The 20,882-nt window shown below is 38.1% G+C and overlaps 2 protein-coding genes across 5 annotated transcripts in view; one reads left to right on the forward strand and one right to left on the reverse strand.

The window, feature by feature from the left end:
• Positions 1 to 1,253, forward strand: part of LAMA4 (laminin subunit alpha 4) — a 143,256-nt gene extending 142,003 nt beyond the window's left edge. For both annotated transcript variants that reach the window (XM_041764306.1, XM_041764296.1), the window contains exon 38: positions 817 to 1,253. In XM_041764306.1, the coding sequence (XP_041620240.1) occupies positions 817 to 962 (146 nt within the window). In that variant the 3' untranslated portion in view covers positions 963 to 1,253. The remainder of the gene's footprint in view (positions 1 to 816) is intronic.
• Positions 1,254 to 7,799: 6,546 nt separating this feature from the next.
• Positions 7,800 to 20,826, reverse strand: FAM229B (family with sequence similarity 229 member B). Of its 3 annotated transcripts, XM_041724674.1 has the most exons (5): positions 20,693 to 20,803; positions 15,781 to 15,858; positions 11,680 to 11,839; positions 9,412 to 9,550; positions 7,800 to 8,202 (listed from the first exon to the last, which is right to left on the reverse strand). In XM_041724674.1, the coding sequence occupies exons 4-5, from the start codon at positions 9,534 to 9,536 to the stop codon at positions 8,085 to 8,087; spliced, it is 243 nt and encodes an 80-aa protein (XP_041580608.1). In that variant the 5' UTR covers positions 9,537 to 9,550; positions 11,680 to 11,839; positions 15,781 to 15,858; positions 20,693 to 20,803; the 3' UTR covers positions 7,800 to 8,084. The 3 variants fall into 3 exon arrangements, with proteins under 3 accessions (XP_041580608.1, XP_041580619.1, XP_041580629.1); XM_041724685.1 differs by lacking the exon at positions 15,781 to 15,858 and having other exon boundaries at positions 20,693 to 20,826; XM_041724695.1 differs by lacking the exon at positions 15,781 to 15,858 and having other exon boundaries at positions 11,680 to 11,836; positions 20,693 to 20,813.
• Positions 20,827 to 20,882: the final 56 nt, after the last annotated feature.

Below are 20,882 nucleotides of genomic sequence, written 5' to 3' on the forward strand. Positions count from 1 at the left end.
CCTCTAAGTTGCTTTAAATTATATTGCTTCTATCGTCCGACTCGTTTAATTGTATCTGGACAATTAACAAGCATAAGGCTTCTTCTAGATCTCTAATGAAGGTGAGGGGAGAAGGTTCCCTGGCATACTCCGGGGCACCTGTGCCCACACAGACCAGACCAGTGATCATTAGCCTATTTATGGTTCTTAAACCCAGAGCTCCGAAGACATTAGAAGTCAGGTTACGTGAATTCATTATTTCCTCATTATATGGGGTGAGCTTGGCAAAAATGTGGAGGCTTAAGGTTGAAAGGTAATGATACAGATTAAACAGAAAGAGGAGCACTAACTGAGTCTAAAAATAGTAGAGAAGCTAAAATTTCTTCCTCTTTCCTGCGTCCATCACACACAACAAGTGAGACCAAGACGAAATTAGCCCTAAGAGGCAGAAGCATAGGGGGATCCCGAGGATGCACTCCCCAGGCTCCCTGCGTGAGGGGCAGTTCGGCCCTGGAAGCTGCTGCGCTGCGTTCAGAAAAATGATCACGGGAAACGTGGCCAAGCGGGAAAATCACCACTTGTTCCCATTACTTCAAAAGCAGACAAAGGAAAATAAATAAATAAATAAATAAATAAATAAATAAATAAATAAATAAAACAAAAGCAGATAAAGTTCCTGAAAAAAATGAGTAAATTATCACTCTATTCCATCTTTTGACACGTAAATCTTGATGGCCTGAGCGGTTGCTCGCATGTACTTTTTGCCAGAGTAACGTGGGGGCCCTGGAGGGGCGCCTCTGCAATCCCTGTTTCCATTTCTTTCTTCTTTTTTTCCAGAGTCTCTGCTGACCCCACGCCTGGCCCCCGGCCGGCCCTTCACTGGCTGCATCCGTCACTTTGTGATTGACGGGCGCCCGGTGAGCTTCAGCAAGGCGGCCCTGGTCAGCGGCGCCGTGAGCATCAACTCCTGCCCGGCAGCCTGAGCCCGCAGAGCCGCTTGTGCAAAGGTCCTGGGAGCGCTGCCTGGGAGGCGAAGCCAGCCGGGATGGGCAGCTTTTCCTCGCTGCCGGAGCTGTCATCTGGTTGAGCAGGACTTAGGTGCATCATCAGGGACTGGCGGTTTATTATTTCTCATGTGGATTCTTACCTCGGATCCCAAATCTCTGCAGTGAACAACACCCTGAAGGAGCGTTACGCTTACTTGCATTGTATTATTTCCTGCTGGTGAAATTACCGTTCCTGTTTCTAATAAACTAGAAGGGATTCTAAATAAACACTGGCACACATTTCTAAGTACAGCTAGATTCTCGGATTCACCTTTCTTTCAGGGACTGTGCTTTGCATTGAATACACCAAAATATCCAAGGTATACTTTTCTGTATCCCGAAAACGTTTTACTAATCTACATACAATCTAAAGTTAGATGGCAGGTTTGCTCTTAGCACTTTTGTTTGAGTGATCAGTATAACACGACTATTTTAGGCTTATAGCAGTTATAAGGTTTAATAAAGCAGATTTCTAATGAATTATTAGAAAAATGGAAGCATCCATTTTTTTCTAGAGAAGGCAAAAAGGAGTTAAACCACTTTTTCCCCCTTCTTACTTCAAAAGAAAAATAAAACAGCATAAGGGGACGCTCCTTTAAGATATTATTCCTGTGTGTTCTATAGAAATCATGGAGGACAATTATAGCTAAGAAAGTAGGACATAATCATAAAATTTTATTTAAAAGTATAAAAGTCCCCAAAAAGTACACCACAGCCAGCATAATTTTATGATTTTGTTAGGTGACTATGTTCATAAAGTCTAGAAAAAATAGGCTTGAGTAGCTGCTATGTCGTTAAAATACAGAAACTGAAATAGGAGATTGTACGTGAGAAGATAATCAACATTATAGACAGACTGAGAGAAAATAGGCCCTCACATCAGTAGGATTAGGGATATGTAAAAGGAATGACTTTGGGGGCAAGGAAGGGGGCGTAAAATATTTTGAGGAATTATTAAGGGAATAAAATAATGTCTGACCTGGGGGGGAGATATATGTAAAGTATTTCATAAGACACATAAACATATATCTACGTCCATTCCCCCGCTACCCTCCTGTCTCAGGTGCATTAATAATAAAGTTGAAGATATCAATGGTAATAGCTGGTATCGATTCCTAGAGGAGCGACCGCACGCCGGCCTCCGTGATAAGCTAAGGTTGGTTTGATCATCTCCCAGGAGGTGGCATTCGCAGGTGAGAAACCTGAGACTCAGACAAGTTAGGTGTACATTGTCAGCTGTCATTCGGCTGGACCGAAGAGCCAGGCCTCTGGCAGCCCAGTGACCCCCTGGCCTCCTGCCCCCGGAGAACTGTCTCCCGCCGTCAGCTGTTCCCTAAAGCTGGAGTCACGTACCCAAAGGCCTGCAGAGTTGGGAGAGTTATCATAAAGGAGTAAAGCGGGGGCTGGGGGGTGTCTGACTGACAAAACCAAGAGGGCACCTGCCAGACTGTATCTGGAAAGCCAGCAGGTGGCTCAACTCACCTGACTCTCCCCATGAAAGAACACAGGTCTTCAAGGACCCAGAATTGCCAACAGAGGCTGAAATCTGGGGGGTTTGGAACAGCCTGATTTTTCGGTTGGTAACTAATGAAGGCGGCAGCAGCCACCGGACCAGGTTGACCAAACAGAACCTTCTGAGAGCCATGTGTGACGTCTAGACTAAAAACTCTACACCCAACGTCTAGAGCCTTGACAAGTCCAGATTGAGCCAGTGAGCAAAACACCCCACACACCCGCATCGCATTCCCTCCATCAGACCCAGGTGGGAAGAAGTGGTTCTGATACAACCCACCATTTTCTTTTCCAAAAGATTTTCCAGGAGCATCTCAGGGGGGCACCTACTTCCTCATTCTCACGGTAGCAGTAAGTAGACAAGCCGTAGACCAAGTCGGGGGCACGGTTGGCCACCTGGATGAGGCCAGCTCGGTTTTTAAGCTTCTGGGCACCAGGGGACATCGTTCCCAGAAGACACTGCTGGGGGCAAAGTGGGCAGGCCCGAGGGGCTGGGGGCAGGTGAGCCTGCGGAAGGAAGGCCTGCTCCCCCCTGCCGCAGCCGGGTGGGCCGCACGCTCTGGCCAGCAGGCGCCAGGCCCTGGGTGCATCTCAGCAGCTGAATCGGCCCCATCAACACGGTGTGTTTTAAAATGATCACGTCTAAGGGTGACGCTTAATGAGCGGGTGTCCGCCTGGAGGAAGGTTGTGCAAGCACGGCGCCCCCCAACCTGTTTGTATCCCCTTTACGGAAGGCCCATATCTAGCCATGACAGCAATGTGGGAAAGCATTTTAGAAGACTAAAGAATTCACACTGGTTAAAAAAAAAAATTTTTTTTTAACTTAACTGGTTTGTCTTTTTAATAATAAATTATGTCTTTATGACCTTATGTCTCTATTCTCATTCCTAATATCAGTAGGGGGTGTGTGTGTGTGTGTGTGTGTGTGTGTGTGTGTGTGTGTGTCGGGGGGTGTTCCTGATAATTCTGTTTAGAGGTTTATCAGTTTTATTGACTTTTTAAAAGTACCAGCTTTTGGTTGCATTGATTCTTCTCTCTTATTTGTTTTTATTTTATTGATATCTGGTCTTTGTTATTTCTTCCTCGCTGCCTCTTTTGGGTTTAGTTTGCCCATCTTTTCAGTTTTCTTAGGGTGAAAGCTTAGATCGTTCGCTTGAGATACTTCTTCTTTTCCAATGAAAGAATTTAATGTTTTCTAAGCACTAGTCATCTGAACCCCATCTATTTTGATATATTGTGTTTCCATTTTCATTCAGCTCAAAATACTCTAATTTCTCCCGTCATTTCTTCTTTATTCATGGGTTATTTGAAAACCTGTCATGTAGTATCCCAATATTTGGAGATTCTCCAGATATTTTTCTGACTTAATTCTAGTGGAATACGTTTGCATATCTTGCCCATTTTTCAACTTGTTGAGACTTGTTCTGTTGCCTATAACATGGTGTTATTCCTGGTGAGTTTCCCAAGTGTGCTCGAAGAGAATACCCAGTCTCTGCCATAGTATCGTTCTTTTACCAGTTGTTGAAAGGGGTTGAAATCTCCAGCTATAATATGTGGAGTTGTTTCTTTTCAATTTCATCAGTTTTTGAATCGTATACTTTGAAGCTCTGCATGAGCACTTGAAATTGTTAGGACCATTTTAACACTATGAAATGCCTCTCTTTATCCCTGTTAGTATTCTTTGTTCTAAAATTACTTTGCCTGTTATTAATATAGGCTACTCCAACTTTTTGATTAATGTTTAAATGGTATATCTACTTTCACCTTTTATATTTTTAATTTATGTCTCTTAGTATTTAAGTAGGTTCAAGTACATAGCATCTAAAAAAAAAAAAACGTACATAGCATCTTCTTTTCCAGCCAATCTGAGAATCTCTGCCTGTTCATTGAAGTATTTAGACCTTTTGTAATTAGTGTAAATATCAATATAATTTGACTTCTACTCATTATCTTTGTTCCTTTTTCCCCCTTTTTCTGCCTTCTTTAGGATTGAGTAATATTTACTCCATTTTACCTCCACTGTTGGGTATTAGCTCTCTGTTACTGTCTTTAGAGATAACGGTAAAGTTTACAATTTACATATTTACCTTATCACAGTCTATCTTCAAATACTATTATGCCATTCCATAAATAGTCTAAAACACAAGAGCAAACTTCCATCTTCCTCCCCATGTCTTTTGGTTATTTTTATTATACATTATCCGTTTTATATAAATTATCACTGTCATTATTTTGCTTTAAACAGTCACCTGTTAAATGTTTAAAAATGAGAAAGAGGCTTTTATATTTATCCACATATTCTCCATTTCTGGTGCTCTTGATTTATTTTGCAGATCTAAATTCCTATCTAGTGTCATTTTCTTTCTGCCTAAAAAACTCCCTTTAACATACCTTTAGTACAGGTCTGCTGGTAATGAATTCACTCAGCAATTTATTTTATTTATTTTATTTTATTTTATTTTATTTTATTTTATTTTATTTTATTTTATTTTATTTATTATTTATTTCTGAAAAGTCTTTTCTTCGTGGCTTTTGAAAGATACTTTAAAAAACTGTTCCAGTGCTTTCTTGCCTAAATGGTTTCTGATGAAAATTCTGCTCTCATTATTATTTTTATTCCCCTGAATGAATTTTCTGTCACATCGTAAAATTGTCTCTTGGGGTGCCTGGGTGGCTCGGTTAAGCATCTGACTTAGGTTCAGGTCATTATCTCATGGTCCTAGAATTGAGCTCCACCCTCAGGGAGTCTGCTTGTCCCTCTTCTCTCCCTGCTTGTTCTTGCTCTCTCTCTCTAATAAATAAATAGAATCTAAACTAAATAAATAATTAATTAATGTATCTCTTTATCCCTGGATTCTCAGATAATTTAATTATAGGGCTCTTTTTCATTTGTTTTTTCTTCATGTTTCTTCTTATAGTTAAGCTACTTGGGTCTGTGAGCTAACAGTTTTCATCAAATATGGAAAAAATCTGGCCGTTATTTCTTCAAATATTCTTCTATCCACCCTCCTCCTCCTTCTGGGAAGTGACTTAAATATATGTTAGACTGCCTGATATGAAACACAAAATTTATGTTTCCAGTCCTTTTTAATTCATATGTCTTCAAGTTTACTTAATCTTTTGCAATGTCGAATCTGTTCCTAATACCATTTTGTGCATATTTTTATTAAGATATTATATTTTTAATGTCTAGAAGCTCAATTTGGACCCTTTTATACCTTCCACCTCTTTTTTATTACACTTTTTAATCTACTACTTGAATATTTAGAGTAGCTTGTCTGCTAATGCTATCACCTGTCTTTCTGATTCTGTTTCCATTGACTAATGATTCTGACTATAGATTGTATATTCTTCCTTTTTTGCATAACTGGTAATTTTTTACTAAACGATGTATGTTCACTGTTAATTTTACATTTTTGGTGCTGGATTTTACTGTAGTTCCTTAAATCTTTTTTTAAAATATTTATCTTTTTATTTATTTATTTATTTATTTATTTACTTATTTTAGAGAGAGAGAGAAACAGAGAGCACATGCACGAGCAGGGGGAAGGGCAGCGAAGAGGGAGAGAAGCAGACTCCCTGTTGAGTGTGAAGCCTGATGTGGGGCTCAATCTCATGACCCCGAGATCATGACCTGAGCCCAATCAAGAGTCAGATGCTTAACCCACTGAGCCACCCAGGCACCCCATAAGATTTTATTTTTAAGTAATCTCTATAGCCCATATGGGTGGGGCTCAAATTCACAATCTCAAGATGAAGAGTCTCATGCTCCACCAACTCAGCCAGCCAGGCATCCCTGTAGTTCTTTAAATCTTAAAGGTTTTGGGGTTTTTTCCCCCTCCTTGAATGTGGCGCAGTTACTTGGAATCAGTTTTATCCTTTTAAGTCTTGCTCTTAAGTTTTGTCAGGAAAGGTCCAGAATAGCCTTTAGTCTAAAGCTATTTCTACCCTCTCCACCCCAAAGCCAACCCCACCGAGGTAATATCTTGCAGATGAATCTGTTCAATGCTCCATATATTAAAAGATCTCTTTATTTTGACTGAAACACAAGTTATTTCCAGTCTTGTATAGATTCTGAAGAATTTTTCATCACTTCTCTCTCCTTTCCTGCTATACTTTTCCCCAGCCTTGGACAATTTCCTTTCTGGATTTTGTTCTCTTGCTTTAAGAAGTATTACATTTTATTTTGGCAGGTAATTAAGTTACTTAGGAATCACTTTGACTCTCTCAAATCTTACATTTAAGCTTTGTTAAAGTTGGTATACATTAGCTTTTAACCCATTGCTAATGTAGACCTCCAACTAAGGTGTGACCTTCTGAGGTTTCACATTTAACAAGGTCTTTCCACTCTGGCTGGTTGGACTTCAAATACCTCTGGGCACTTTGTGAATTATTCCACTTATATATTATGTATTAATGTACATTATTATACATTATATTATACAACTCTGTTTTTCCAGTTTTTTTCACTTCATGTGGTACACATGTACCTATGTCCATGTAATTATAAGCTAATAAACCTTTCATTTAAAAAGGCATATCTGTATATCTTCAGGTATGCAAGGGAGACAAGAAACTGGGGGAACTATACCTGACCCTAAACTCAGTCTTTTGGAGAAGGCAATTTCATGGGTTGGATGGTGGCAACCTTCAAGAGGAAATGAAAGCCAGCTGAGTTTGTTGAGACTATTGCAAAAAGAAAGGGAAAAAAAAAAAACATAGAGAGCTGGCCTAGACCTCAAAATGTATCCTTAGGACTAATCAAATGAAAAAAAAAAATCCACCCGAGGTCTCTCAGTATCAATTGTAGACAATTTCAAGAGGAGTGGCTCTGGGACCTATGGTATAATGATGGGGACATCATTCTTCATGGAAAAATAGGAGCTAGAAACACAGCCTTGACCTCATTATAATAAATTTAACAAAAAACCTGATATCCCATATGCAAACAGTTGATGCTTTTTTTTTTTTTTTTCAGTTTAATGCTTTGCAGATTAACCACAGACTAAGAACTTTCTTTGGCATTTCTTCCCCAAATGCACAATCTACTGGGCTTTTCTTAACCAATATAAGCTAATATAATATAACCAATATAATTACTGCAGAACGTTATCAAAAGATATCAAGCCAGGAACTGGCTTAGGGTATTCAAGTGAGAGGATTCAGCTAAGTGGCAACCCAAATACAAACAAAGGACACCAGCCTAGGATACACTAAGTATTTAGAACAGGGCCTTCATGACTGATAATCAAGGTAGATTAACCTTCATCTGCAGTTATTGATATTAATGATCCACTGTGAGCAAGATGATCACTAGAGTGCATTCTAATTGTGAAATATTATTCCATCTTATCTATCAAACATAACTGATGGCTTATCACTACACGTGTTCCAGATGACACTGTGTCTTCTCCTACTAAAAATAAATATTTCAACTGCTGTCATCATCCAAAGGTGCCACCACTTTTATTTGTTTTACCAGATCATAAGATGATACTGGCCCATTACCCTTGACCTAGTCAAACCTCTACAAAAGACTTAATGATGCTATTTAGGATGCATTTCCTTGCTGCTTTGTGCAGGTGGCTTTCGCATTGTTGCATAGACAGTAATAGGAACATCAGTTATTGTCAGGCAATGACTTCCAGGGCATCTTCGGAGTTGCCTGAATAAAAGAGCAAATGACATGTGGTTAGATACTAAAAAAGGAGATTTTTTTCAGGGCAGCAAAGTTTGAGTACATATCAAGTGTTTTAAATCATTTTGAAATCTCTGAATGTCACAATAGAATTATAACACAGTGGCACTGATGAGCCAGACATTTTAGACTCAGGTTACAAAAAGATTATGGTTGTTGCCATACATTTAGTCACAGGAAGTTCATAAAGATAAAATAACCCTCTAGATGATAATCTGAAAGGTATGCAGTGATTGCTAAAGGGCAAAAAAGAGCGGAGATGGGTGGTGGGGAGTGCATAGTTGTAAACAGTGATAATACTATGGCAATTTATGCACACATGTACCTTAAAATCACTTCAATTGAGTGATTTAAAAACTAGAGTATTTGTGGAAAAATATAAAACTGAACATACTATTTAATATACTATTCAAATGTTGACTGAACCTCAGGTTAAAAGAATCCTTAAATGACATCTAGTCTAAAAATACATCCCGTGCTTGAATTTCTGTTCCAACATTCCCACCAGATAATCACCTCAGACATTTTTAAAGACAAGGGCTTAGTACTTCCCAAAATAGCCTACTGCATCCTTGAATAACTCTGATTTTTAAAGTAACTGCCTTATTAGGTTCAAATCTGTGTTGTGTTCTAAAAATTTCCAAGCCGTGAAAAAAATCTAACAACGTAGTATTTGATGTTTTGCAATGGTAAACAGCAGAAAAGTGGAAGAAATCCTATTCATTATAGTTTTCTTCAATTTTCAGAAATGATTTTGTTTTATAAAACATTCACACTTTGTATCACCATCTTTCGGCTAAAAGTCAAATCAAAGCCAAAGTGATACTAAATCTGAGGTTGGGGTCTTCTCATTTGTAGATGTCTGCGTAACATATAATAGCACTAAAGTTACTTGTTTAAATTAATGTTATCTTCTTGTAACTATCAACAACAACAATCTAGCTAAAAATTTACCAAAAAAAGAATTGGTCTATTATTGGACTTATAGAGGTGCCAAAAACAGACTGTGCTAAGAAACCCTGGAATCTGTTAATACTGACTTCATAATAGCAATGTTTGTTAATATAAATTTAATGGTCCTGGACTTTTTTCTTGTTAATATTGGACATCAACTAAAGCTTATGTTGGTAACAGTCATGACGCATTTCCTTAGGCATCAGGATGAGAAGACCTTACCTAGTTGGTGACATCTCTTTCCCATTACAGGCAGCACTGGAGCTCAGCCCAGATTCTAGCCCAATTGAAGAATCTCCTCCTTCCACTGGAAACCTCCTTGGCTGGGTCCCAAACCGAAAAGGCATAATTCACCGAAAACCTAGATAGAAAGTTAAAATAATGGTGTGGGGCTAAGCTGTCTTTAAAAAATTCATTGGAGTCTTTAGTGTTATTGTTTTTTTTTAATTTTTTTATTATTATTTATTTATGATAGTCACAGAGAGAGAGAGAGAGAGGCAGAGACACAGGCAGAGGGAAAAGCAGGCTCCATGCACCGGGAGCCCCTTGTGGGATTCGATCCCGGGTCTCCAGGATCGCGCCCTGGGCCAAAGGCAGGCGCCGAACCGCTGCACCATCGAAATGACATTTTAAAATATCTATACCAGTATGTAAATGCTATATTACACACAACTCCCCCTTACACACAATTTGAAGTCTAGCGACAAATATAAAACAGCCATTAGATGGCAGAAGTAAACTGTGCCCTATAGTTAACATTACTGAAATCTATTTCTGCTGTGTGGGGGGGAAATAAACCAGTTTATTTGAAATGGGTGTTAAAATCAATAAGCCTGAGCCCCTACTTCCACTCCCCATTGCCTCTCTGCCAAGCCCTTCTCTTCCTTTGAAGCATAGCCAAGCCTCACATCCTCCAGGAATGATCATTCATTTCCCCACGTCTCTCTATTCACAGCTTATTAGTTAAGAAAGAGCCTTGGGAAAGTTGGACTGAGCAAATAATCCTAAACAAGGTACTTAACCGAGAATGTTTCTCAAGGATAAATCAGGAATAAGAGTATCTCCTTCCAGGGTAATAGTGAGGATTAAATAAGGTGATACACGTAAAATGCAGTGCCTAACACATAGTTATGCTCAATCAAGGTTAACTATTATTACCTAGCAGATGCTACTGGGCATTAGTAAATATAGGTACACAAACACGCACATAATGTACATGTGAGATAGCCGGTAAGTATGATGCACGTACACAAACACACAATTTTTAAAATAAGCTCTTTATGGCCTACTATTGCCTCTACTTGGAGCTCTTCCCCACCCCACTGCTCCCCACCACTTACTTGCTGGGACTAACTCATTAAGTCTGAATTTACATTTCACTTTCTCAGAGAAGCCTTCCATAACCGCTCTGTTACATAAGGTTTCATGGAACTCTCTGTTTCTGATTGTAACAGTTATTACTTTAATTCAGGATTTCTCAGCTGTGACACCATGCACATTTGGAGCCAGATAGTTTTTTGTTGGAGAGAGAAGTTGGCCTGTGCTTTGTCAGATATTTTGCATCATCAAGGCCTCCACCTACTATATGCTAATAGCACTTCACCCCAAAGTCGTGACAATCAAAAATGTCTCCAGACATTGCCAAATTGGTGTGTTTTGTTGGAATTGGGACTTTCATAGTTGAATAGAAAAACTACCTTTATTATAAATTAATAGTATTTCTTTGCAAGTTAATACAGATTTTTGTTAAATATTGTTATCATGTGCACATGAGTGTTATGCAAGTGTTATTCAAGTGTGAATTAATACTCCATATTCTTTTAAGTTACTCTTATTCATAAAATTTAAATTGAAATAGTAATATAATTGTAGGCATTTACAATTGCCATTTTTCCCTTTTATTAATGCATCTGCAACCATCACTTTATCCTTCTTTTAGATGTAAATGCTTTAAATTAAACTTGGATTCCATTTAAAAAAAAAAAAAAGAAAAAAAGAAAAAGGGGTGGAAAAGGGGAAGAAACCACCCCCTATTGAGAACCACCGCTGTAATTGTAAATGTTTCTGCTTAATCATTGCCCCCACCTCCCCCATTTCATGCCTGTCTTTGTCACCACTGACTGAATCCTTAATACCCAGAACAGTGGCTGGCACACAGTAATTAATAACTATTTTGTATAAATGTACATGTGTTCAACAAAAGAAAGGAAAAATGAAATAGGTCTTATAACTGTTTTTTTATGCCTAGAACAGTATTCTATGCCTAATAAGTGTTTATTGCAGTAATAAAACTGAATTATTAAAGTTTAGGAATCTGAACATCATATATAATGGTTTTTATAGACTATGGGTTTCCTTTATCAAGGAAAAAAGTGGCATGCTCAATGACAAGTTAGTTAAAACTACCGTAAAATCTATGGTTTAGTATAACTATCTAATTTATATAAGTATTAAGTTTTGGCTAATTTGACCAAGGATATGTAAACTTACCAAAATAGGCTGAGTCTGATTCCTGTAGAGGTGAATAAATCAACTGCTTCTACTGACCTTCCATAGAAGGCTGGAGTTGCCAACGGAATGATCATCAAATGTTCCAGTGACACCCAGAAATTATTACATCAGAAGATTCTTTCACATAGTTTCCTACCTGCTAAAGAATAAAATGTCACAATTCATAGCTCCAGCAGCAAGCTGAAACTCAGCAAAAAAAATCGTCTCTAAAGGTTGACATTGTCACTGCCTTATTCTCCAATGATATGAAATTAATTATTCTCCAATGATATGAAATATTTTAATCTATGAATAAATGTATTTATATTCTAAAGCTACAGTCTAATCTGTACAAAATCACAAGATTCTTTCCACTTTATACCCCATTTTCCTCATTATCTTTATCTTCCAGTTTTTCCCTTAACTATTAATACAAACTAATCCAATCTAACTATGTCCTCATCCCACACCAAAGGCCTCAAACTGCACCTTAACAGATTTCTCTACGGCTCTTCCTATGTGAGATTCTTTACATCTGATGCCTGGACTACCACTTCTATTTCCTCAAGAACCTTGAAATCCCCAAATGACAGAAATAAGGACAATTGAGAAAATAAGAATACATCTTGTACTGTCTCTGTTCTGTTTCCTGGACCCTGAGGCTCTCCTCTGTTTGTACCATCTTTGCCAAAGGAATGATGATCAAGTGTCCCAGCGACACCCTGAAATTATGACATCAGAACTCTATCACATAGGTTCCTATCTGCTCAAGAATAAAGTGTCTCAATTCACAGCCTCAGCAACAAGATGAAACTTCTCTTCTGAACTGCCCTCTCCCAACTTCTGTAGCAAGAGCTTACCTTACTGAATGTAACACTAAAGTATAACCCTTAAGCCAGAACATTGCTCTTCAGCTAATCTTTTCTCATTTTTCTTTTCTTTTTTCTTTCCTTGCCATCGTCAATTTCTTTTCAGTTTTCATAGTTGATGACAAAATATTACATGACATTAAGCATTTTTTTTTCATTTAATGGAAACCTTTTTTACTACCCACATTTTCTGCTAAGTTCCCACTATTTCGTTTTCATATGATTTACAGCATTGGAAATTGACATTCTACGTAATTAAGTTGATGTTAGACAAAATCTTACCTCTACTTTTTCTTACTAGGGAGCTATGTGTGAATAGTTGATCACAATTTTAGCCTAGAGAAACCATTTAACTGACTGTGTCACAGTCAGACAAACTGAAATACTTGCTAGCCATTGTTAGCTAAAGTATCATTAGGACCTAAACATTTGAGCCTTAGGATGGCAAAAACTTTTAAGAGTTTACATTTTCTAGTGGAGGTCGCAGAGGGAACATTATGGGTTTTGACATGAGAATTAGGTTTGAATTGTAACACCATGTTAACTCTGAGGCTTTGAGCAAATCGCTAAAAGTTTGCCTGAAAAAAAATGGTATGAATTTCTACACCATAGAGTTGTTTTCAGGAATCAAAAAATCTAACATGTAATAAAGCTGATGTCTGAGATACAAAAAATTCCATCAGCGCACATTCTCTTTGTGCATAATTCTTTTTTTAATTCTTTTTAATTTTTATTTATGATAGTCACAGAGAGAGAGAGAGAGAGAGAGAGGCAGAGACACAGGCAGAGGGAGAAGCAGGCTCCATGCACCGGGAGCCCGACGTGGGATTCGATCCTGGGTCTCCAGGATCGCGCCCTGGGCCAAAGGCAGGCGCCACACCGCTGCGCCACCCAGGGATCCCATCTTTGTGCATAATTCTTGAAATCAGTGTGTTGAAGCATTGATTTCACTTTTTAATCATTGATACATCTTTTAAGATTTTATTTATTTATTCATGAGAGACACAGAGAGAGAGAGAGGGAGAGGCAGAGACACAGGCAGAGGGAGAAGCAGGCTCCCTGCAGGGAGCCCAATGTGGGACTCGATCCCGGGATCCGGGATCATGGCCTGGGCCAAAGGCAGATGCTCAACCACTGAGCTACCCAGGCATCCCTAATCACTGATATATTTTTAAACTACAAAATGAAGTATCTTCATGTGAAATATTCATAAATTCCTCAAACGTACTATTATTTTTAACTAGTTATTTGGCACCAATACTCTCTCTTAATCCTCATAAACCTCAGAGTAATGATAATCTTTCAATCCTCAGACTATTGGTTCATGAGATGCGGAAAAGGAATAATGCTTGAACTTGTCATATCTTAAGAAAAATGATCTATTACTAGGAATAATTCATTCACACAACAAATACTTGCTAAGAATCCACCATCAGCCAGGCATATGTTAAGTACTGAAGATAAAATATTGAGCAAAGCACACACAGTGTCTATTCTAGTAGAGTTTACAGGTTAGGGTAGTGTATATGCTAGACTAGGGTATCAAACCTAAGTCTAACGAATTAGATCCTAAGTCTAGACATTAACTAGGTGAAAATAGGTAGGAAGTAAAAACACTGAGACCATTGAGGATGGGGCAAACAGAGGAAACAGCAGGTGCAAACATCATTTGCCAGTAGAGAAGACAACAAAAAATATGAAAGGCCAGCATAACTATAGCAGAGAAAATAAAAAAGAAATAAGATCAGAGAAATAAGTAGAGGCTAACCCAAGCAGGAACATGAATGCAAGTTAAAGATTTTAACCTATGAGCAAAGGAGCTCACAAAAGAATTTTAATCTTTCAGGAAACATGTTAGGTTTCATTGATTTTTCTCTGTTAACTTTGTTTTCTGTTTGATTTCTTCTCCAACCTTTAGTATCTCCTTTTTCTGTTTACTTTGCGTTTAATTTGCTTTTCTCTTCCTAATATCTTTAAACGGAGGCCTAGATCATTGATTTGAGACTTCCCTTCTTGATATATTTAATTCTATAAATTCCCATCAAAGCACAACTTTAGATTCATCCCACAAACTTTGAAATGCTGTATTTTCACTACCTTCAGGTAAAAATTTCCCTCTTGGTTACTTCTTTGACCTATGAGTTATTCAGGACTGTTATTTAGGACTATTTTGTTTTCAAATATCTGGAAATGTTCTAGCCAGTTCTCTTTTACTGATTTCTTAAGATTCAATTTTTGGCACAGACCATTCTTTGTACGAGTATAATCCTTTCATATTTATGGAGACGTGTCTTGGCAAGTGTTCCTTCTACTCTTGAAAAGAGTATGGATTCAGCTGTTATTGAGTGAAGTCTTCTATCATTGGAATTACTTGGCTGAGAGAGTTGTTCAAGTCTTCTGCATTCTTCGTGATTTTCTGCATTCTTCTTCAATTATTGAAATAAGGATGTTGAAACCTCCAAGTATAATTATGAACGTATCTATCTCTCCTTTCTGTTCTACCAGTTTTTGCTTCATATATTTTGAATCTCTGATACTAGGTACATTTTAAATACCCAGGAGGCTTATGTCCTCCTGATGAATTAACAACTTTATTCTTAAAAACTCTCCTTTTTTATCTCTAGTAATATCCTATGCTCTGAAATCTACTTTGTCTGAAATTTATATAGTTACCTTCTATTCATTAATGTTAGTATAATGTGGCTTTTTTTCCCCCCGTCTTTTTACTTTTAACCTATTTGGTCTTTATATTTAAGGTGGTTTTCTTATAAAGAGTATATAGTTGAATCTTGCTTTTTCTCATTTACTCTGATGATCTCTGAATTTAATTAGCATGTTTCAATTGTCTCCATTTCATGCGATAGATATAACTGAATTTGTGTGTCCTCTTGCTATTTGTATTCTATTTGTGCTATCTGTTCTTTGTTCCCTTTTTTTTGGTCTGTTCTTTGGAAACAATTGAGTATATTTTATGAATATAAAATCTATTATCTTAGGGTTTATAAGTACACATTTTTAACCTGTTTGCCTTAAATAACATTACACCGCTTCGCCTACACTAAAACCCTACATTAAAAGAAACTCGGGCTAAAAGAATCATTCCCCCTCCCACCCTGTAGTATTTTGTCATGTTTAACTTCTACATATAAGTCCCACAACACATGATAAGTTTCTCTTCAAGCAACTGTTTTAAAAGAACTTTTTTTAAAAAAGTTAAATCTTTTATACTTACTCCCATATTTGTCACTTTCAGTGTTCTTGATCCCCTTCAGTAGGTCCAGATTTCCCTCCAACAGCATTTTCCTTTTATCTGAATGAAGATTTTCATTTAACAGCTCTGTCTACTAGCAATAAATTCATCCCATTTCAGTATGTTTTTACTCCACCTCCATTTTTGAACAGTATTTTTGCTGAGTACAGAATCCTAAATCAACAGCTTTGTTTTGTGGGGCTTAAAGATTTTTGCTCCACTTTTCTGACTTGCATTGTTTTCTAAGTCTGATTTATTCTTTGTTCCTCTACATACAGTGTGTCTTTTTTTTTTTTTCTTCTGGGTGCTTTTAATTTTTTTCCTAGGCACTGGTATTGGTTATAATGTGCTTGGTGCAATTTTACTCCTGTTTCCTGTGTCTAAAGTTTCATTGAACATCTTGGGTCTGTGGGCTCATAGTTTTTATCACATGTGAAAACCTTTCAGATATTCTCTAAGTATGTTTTTGTTTCCTTCTTCTGGAACTCCAGTTAGTGTATATAAAGCTATTTGAAGTCGTCCCACAGCTCACCAATCCTTTTTTATTCTGTTTTGGTTCTATTTTAGATAGTTTCTACTGTTAAATCTTTAAGTTCATTACTCTTTTCATTTGTAAGGTCTAATCTGCTCTTAATTCCATCCAGTGTATTTTTCACCTTAGACATTGCATTTTTTTAAATCTCTAATGTTTGATTTGGGTCTTTTACATTTGTCTCTTAATATTTTCATGCTTCCTTCTGCCTTCTTGAATATATGGAGCATGTTTATGTTATTTTAATGTCCTCATCTTCTAATTCTTTCATTTGTGTCATTCCTTGCTTTGTTTTTACTGATTCTTTTTAACCTCATGTGGAGTGTTTTCTACATCTTCCAATCTTGCAATTTTTCACTTGACTTGGCACATTGTGGATTTTATGTTGTTGAATGCTAGATTTTATTTTTAGTCTTCTAAACCCTTAAAAGTTTTGATCTGGGACACAGTTATTTGGAAATAGCTTGGCCCTTTGAAGACTAGAAGAGGAGAGCCTTTTATCTATGGCTAATTTCTCTCCACCACTGAGGCAATACCCTTACTGTACTCAACACCCCCCGATATTACAGGGCTCTTCCACTAAAGATACTGGGAATATAAGCTAGTTCCAGCCCGTGTGAACCCCCCTAAATTGTTATGCGTGCTTCTTCCCAGTGGTCATTCCTTAGTCTCGGGTAGTTTCCCCATATGTATATATTGCTACTCAGTAAGGCTCAGAGAAATTCCCTGAAGATCTCCAGAGCTTTCTCTATACTCACTCCTCTCTCTGGCACTCTGCTCTGAAGATCCTAGCTGCCTTGGTCCCCAGAACTTTCAATTCTGTCTCTCCAACTCAGGATGGCAGTTGGGCTGTGTGTGAGCTGTGTTCACCAGAAAGAAGTTACCAGGTCTCGTCCATACTCAAGGAGAGAGAATGCTGTATTCTGATACCATGTCTGAGAATGCTTATAATGTACTTATAGATGCTGTTCATCAAATATTTCTGGCTTTCTGCCTTCTAGAAATTGCAATTCCTGGCCCCCTAAGATTACTCAGAGCCCATGTGACTAGTTTTAGCCAGTGAATTAACAAAAGCCATCAACTACAGTGCAAGATCCTCTTGTCTTTCCCTCTGTCACAAAAGCCAAGAATGTACCAAATAGTGGTAGTTCAGCAACCTGGGTGCCAGAGTGAGGTAAACGTAAAGCACAACTGCCGATACCTCCCAAAAGACATGGATCGTATGCAAAAATATAAACTTTTACTGCTTTACATCACTGAAATTCAGGAGTTAGTTGTTACACAACTTCGTAAAATTTATCATGACTTATACAGACTTGGGTCTAGACTTGAACACTGCCATAACAAAAATCTAAAATATAAGTCACTAGCATAGTGATGAGGCAGCAGGTAACAAGGAAACTGTTACCGGAAGCTGGAAGGATAATTATTTATGTGGTTAGTGGCAAATATACTGGGAAAACTCTCTGCAAAACTCTTGGGATAACCTAGAAGACAGATGATTCGCTAATGAACTTGAATTCTAGGGGAAGAGGTTAGAAGACAATTTTGGCAACACATTGGTTGCTATGGTTGTGTTTGTCAAGTTACATGAAAGAGAGATGGGCTCAGAAATGCAGTGTGCCAACAGGAACAAAAATGGATAGAGCCCCCACAATTTCTAATTATATTCAAGTGACAACTTGGGAAGTCAAAGGAGTATCATTTTCTTGGAACACATTTTATTCTCCCTCAGAACTCTGTAATATATTTTCAATGTCTTCCAGTACTGGCTGTGCTATGGATGAGTCTAACAAACCCTAATTGTTTTTTTCTCCACCATTTCCCCAGCCCGCTGCTGCCGCCTTTGTTTCTTGCCTGGGTACCCACAGAATTCTTTTATTCTAAAAATTGAGTGACTTAACCAGGATATATCCTAGTGTTGACTGTCCTACAGAAATCTTTCCAGGGAACATGGTAGATCCCTTTATTTTTTTAATTGAAGTATAATTAACATACAATGTTTTATTAGTTTCAGATGTACAATATGATCCAACATTCTCTGCATTACTCAGTATTCATCATGATAAGCATTCTCTTCTTAATACCCTTCCTATAATTCTTAATCTTGTATCCTTTTCATCTAGAGATTTTTTTCTTTCCTTGGTATTTTTTTTTTTCCTTGGTATTTTTTAATACCAGTAGGGACATTTCTTCTTCCATTTGCTCTGTTCTCTATTTCAGGGGCACTTATTAATCTCCTGTCGAACCATCTTTGTCTCTTTCATCTATATTCTCTTCTAAGAGCTTTAATACCTCTAGTCGTTGCCTCGGTATTCTCTATGATTACCTCGAGCCTCTCGTCCACATCAGTAACTTGATTTTCGGCTCTCTAGTCTGTCTCTTCGTGCTTCTAATTCTTCATTTCTAAAACCAATTCTTCTACTTACAGCTATAGCACAAAAGGTAAGTTCTATTTTTGTTCACTGTGTTTGTATCAGAGGAGGTATATCACAACCCCACTAGAGCTTTGTATAACCCTCCGGGATGGCCTGGGTTCTCCCTAGTTTTCTGAGTTTTTGAAAGGTCTTAACTGAGGTCTCAGTGCATCTAATTAGGAGTTTATTCAGCTCCAGCATATGCTCAAATATAGGACTGCAATGTGGACTCCTGGAAAATATAAACTCTAAAGCGTTTTTTCTGCTTCTACTGGGGTCTTAGAATGGCTGGTATATAAGGCTCTGCCTGGGTCATAAAGCACAATTGCCTCTTGGTCTGCTTCTCTCCAGTCTGAAGCTATTAATGAGACTTGATAGGACTTTTTCAATTTAACCTGTCCCGAGGTACGACCTGTGCGGAATAATGCCTTGCATGCACCTAAGCACTGAATGGGAGAGAGACCTCTGCAGAGGCCAGAACACCAGATGAGCCGACACCCTGACTCGCTGGTGCAGACCTACTAACACCACTGCCTATACACTGGATCAAACATGGCAAGTTTTGGAAGCCTCAGGCTTTGGGACTTCAGCATCAAAACCTGAAGCGAAGTGTTGGGGGTTTCAGACTACACACTTCCACCACTGACCCCATGCTCACTAATAAGCCCTTAAGAGTAAAATCTCACAGCTGCAAAGCATTGCTGATTAAAAATTGCCCATCACAAAAGAGAGAAGCACTAAAGTTAAAAACATCCAAATGGAGGACCCCTGGAGGGCTCAGTGGTTGTGCACCTGCCTTCGGCCCAGGGCATGACCCCGGGGTCCCAGGATCGAGTCCCACGTCAGGCTCCCTGCGTGGAGCCTGCTTCTCCCTCTGCCTGTGTCTCTGCCTCTCTCTGTGTGTCTCATGAATAAACAAAATCTTAAAAAATAAAAATAAAAATCCAAATGGAAACATGGGGAAGCCTATAAGCACCATAAACCACCCATTGCAACTCCAAGCTTTACCACTGAGCGAAGAAGCACAGTGACAACTACTACCGGCAGAGGAATAAGGTGCTTCTGATCAATCTGATCAATCCAATATCATAGTTACCGTCACTGCACACTAATTGCGCACATACTTTGACTTTTCCTGGTTTTAATGCAGGTGGCTTCCCGGGATCTTTGTTGGGGCCTCAGAATTTTGTGGAGATCACTAATTTCAGCAAAGAAGGGCTGGGGTTCTTAACTGAAATCTGCTCTACGCTGATCGATTAAGGAGTTCAGAGAATTTTTCGACCGCTTGACCATTTGAGGTTGCTTGGTAACTTTCAGGAGCGTCTGAAATATATATATATATTTTTTAATATATGTTTATATATTTATATATGTAAATATATGTGTATGTATATATTATGTATGTATGTTTATATATTTTATATATGCATATATTTATGTTTATATTTATATATGTAAATATATGTACATGTATATATTTATATATTTATATATATGCATATATATTTATATATTTGTTATATTTATTTATATATATATAATATATTTATATATTTATATTATTTATATTATTTATATTTATTTATATATTGTATATATTTATATATTTATATTTTTATGTATTTGTATATTATATTTTTTATATATTTTTATTTATATATTATATATTTATATATTTATGTATTATATATTTTTTATATTTTTATATTATATACATTTATATATATATACATGTCCCAAAGCCACCGTTCGCTGCTCCAAGACGCGGCCTGTCGGATGCTCGCCCCAAGCACAGCGTCCCGAGGACTCTCCTTAAACGGCACCAGCCCCAGCGCTCAGGACGCTTGGACTCTGAACACGAACCAAGCCTCCGACAGCCCGTGCGCGCTTTTAAAGACACACGGCTCAAAGACCCCACTCCACAGCCTCGTTACCCGCCAGTTACCCCGGCCTCCGGAGCTTGCCGAAGCTCGAAGATGTTGGCGGAAGCCGCAGGTCCCATGGGGCGGAGGACGCGTCGCTATGGGAACGGCAGGACGCGACTGCCCATGCGCGGCCTTCTCGACGGAAGGCGTTAAGGGCCGACGCCGGGGAAGGGCGTAGCGACCGTAGTGACTTGCGGCAGCAGCGTGACT

Source organism: Vulpes lagopus, chromosome 1 (assembly GCF_018345385.1).
Source record: "Vulpes lagopus strain Blue_001 chromosome 1, ASM1834538v1, whole genome shotgun sequence".
NCBI classification, from domain to species: domain Eukaryota; kingdom Metazoa; phylum Chordata; class Mammalia; order Carnivora; family Canidae; genus Vulpes; species Vulpes lagopus.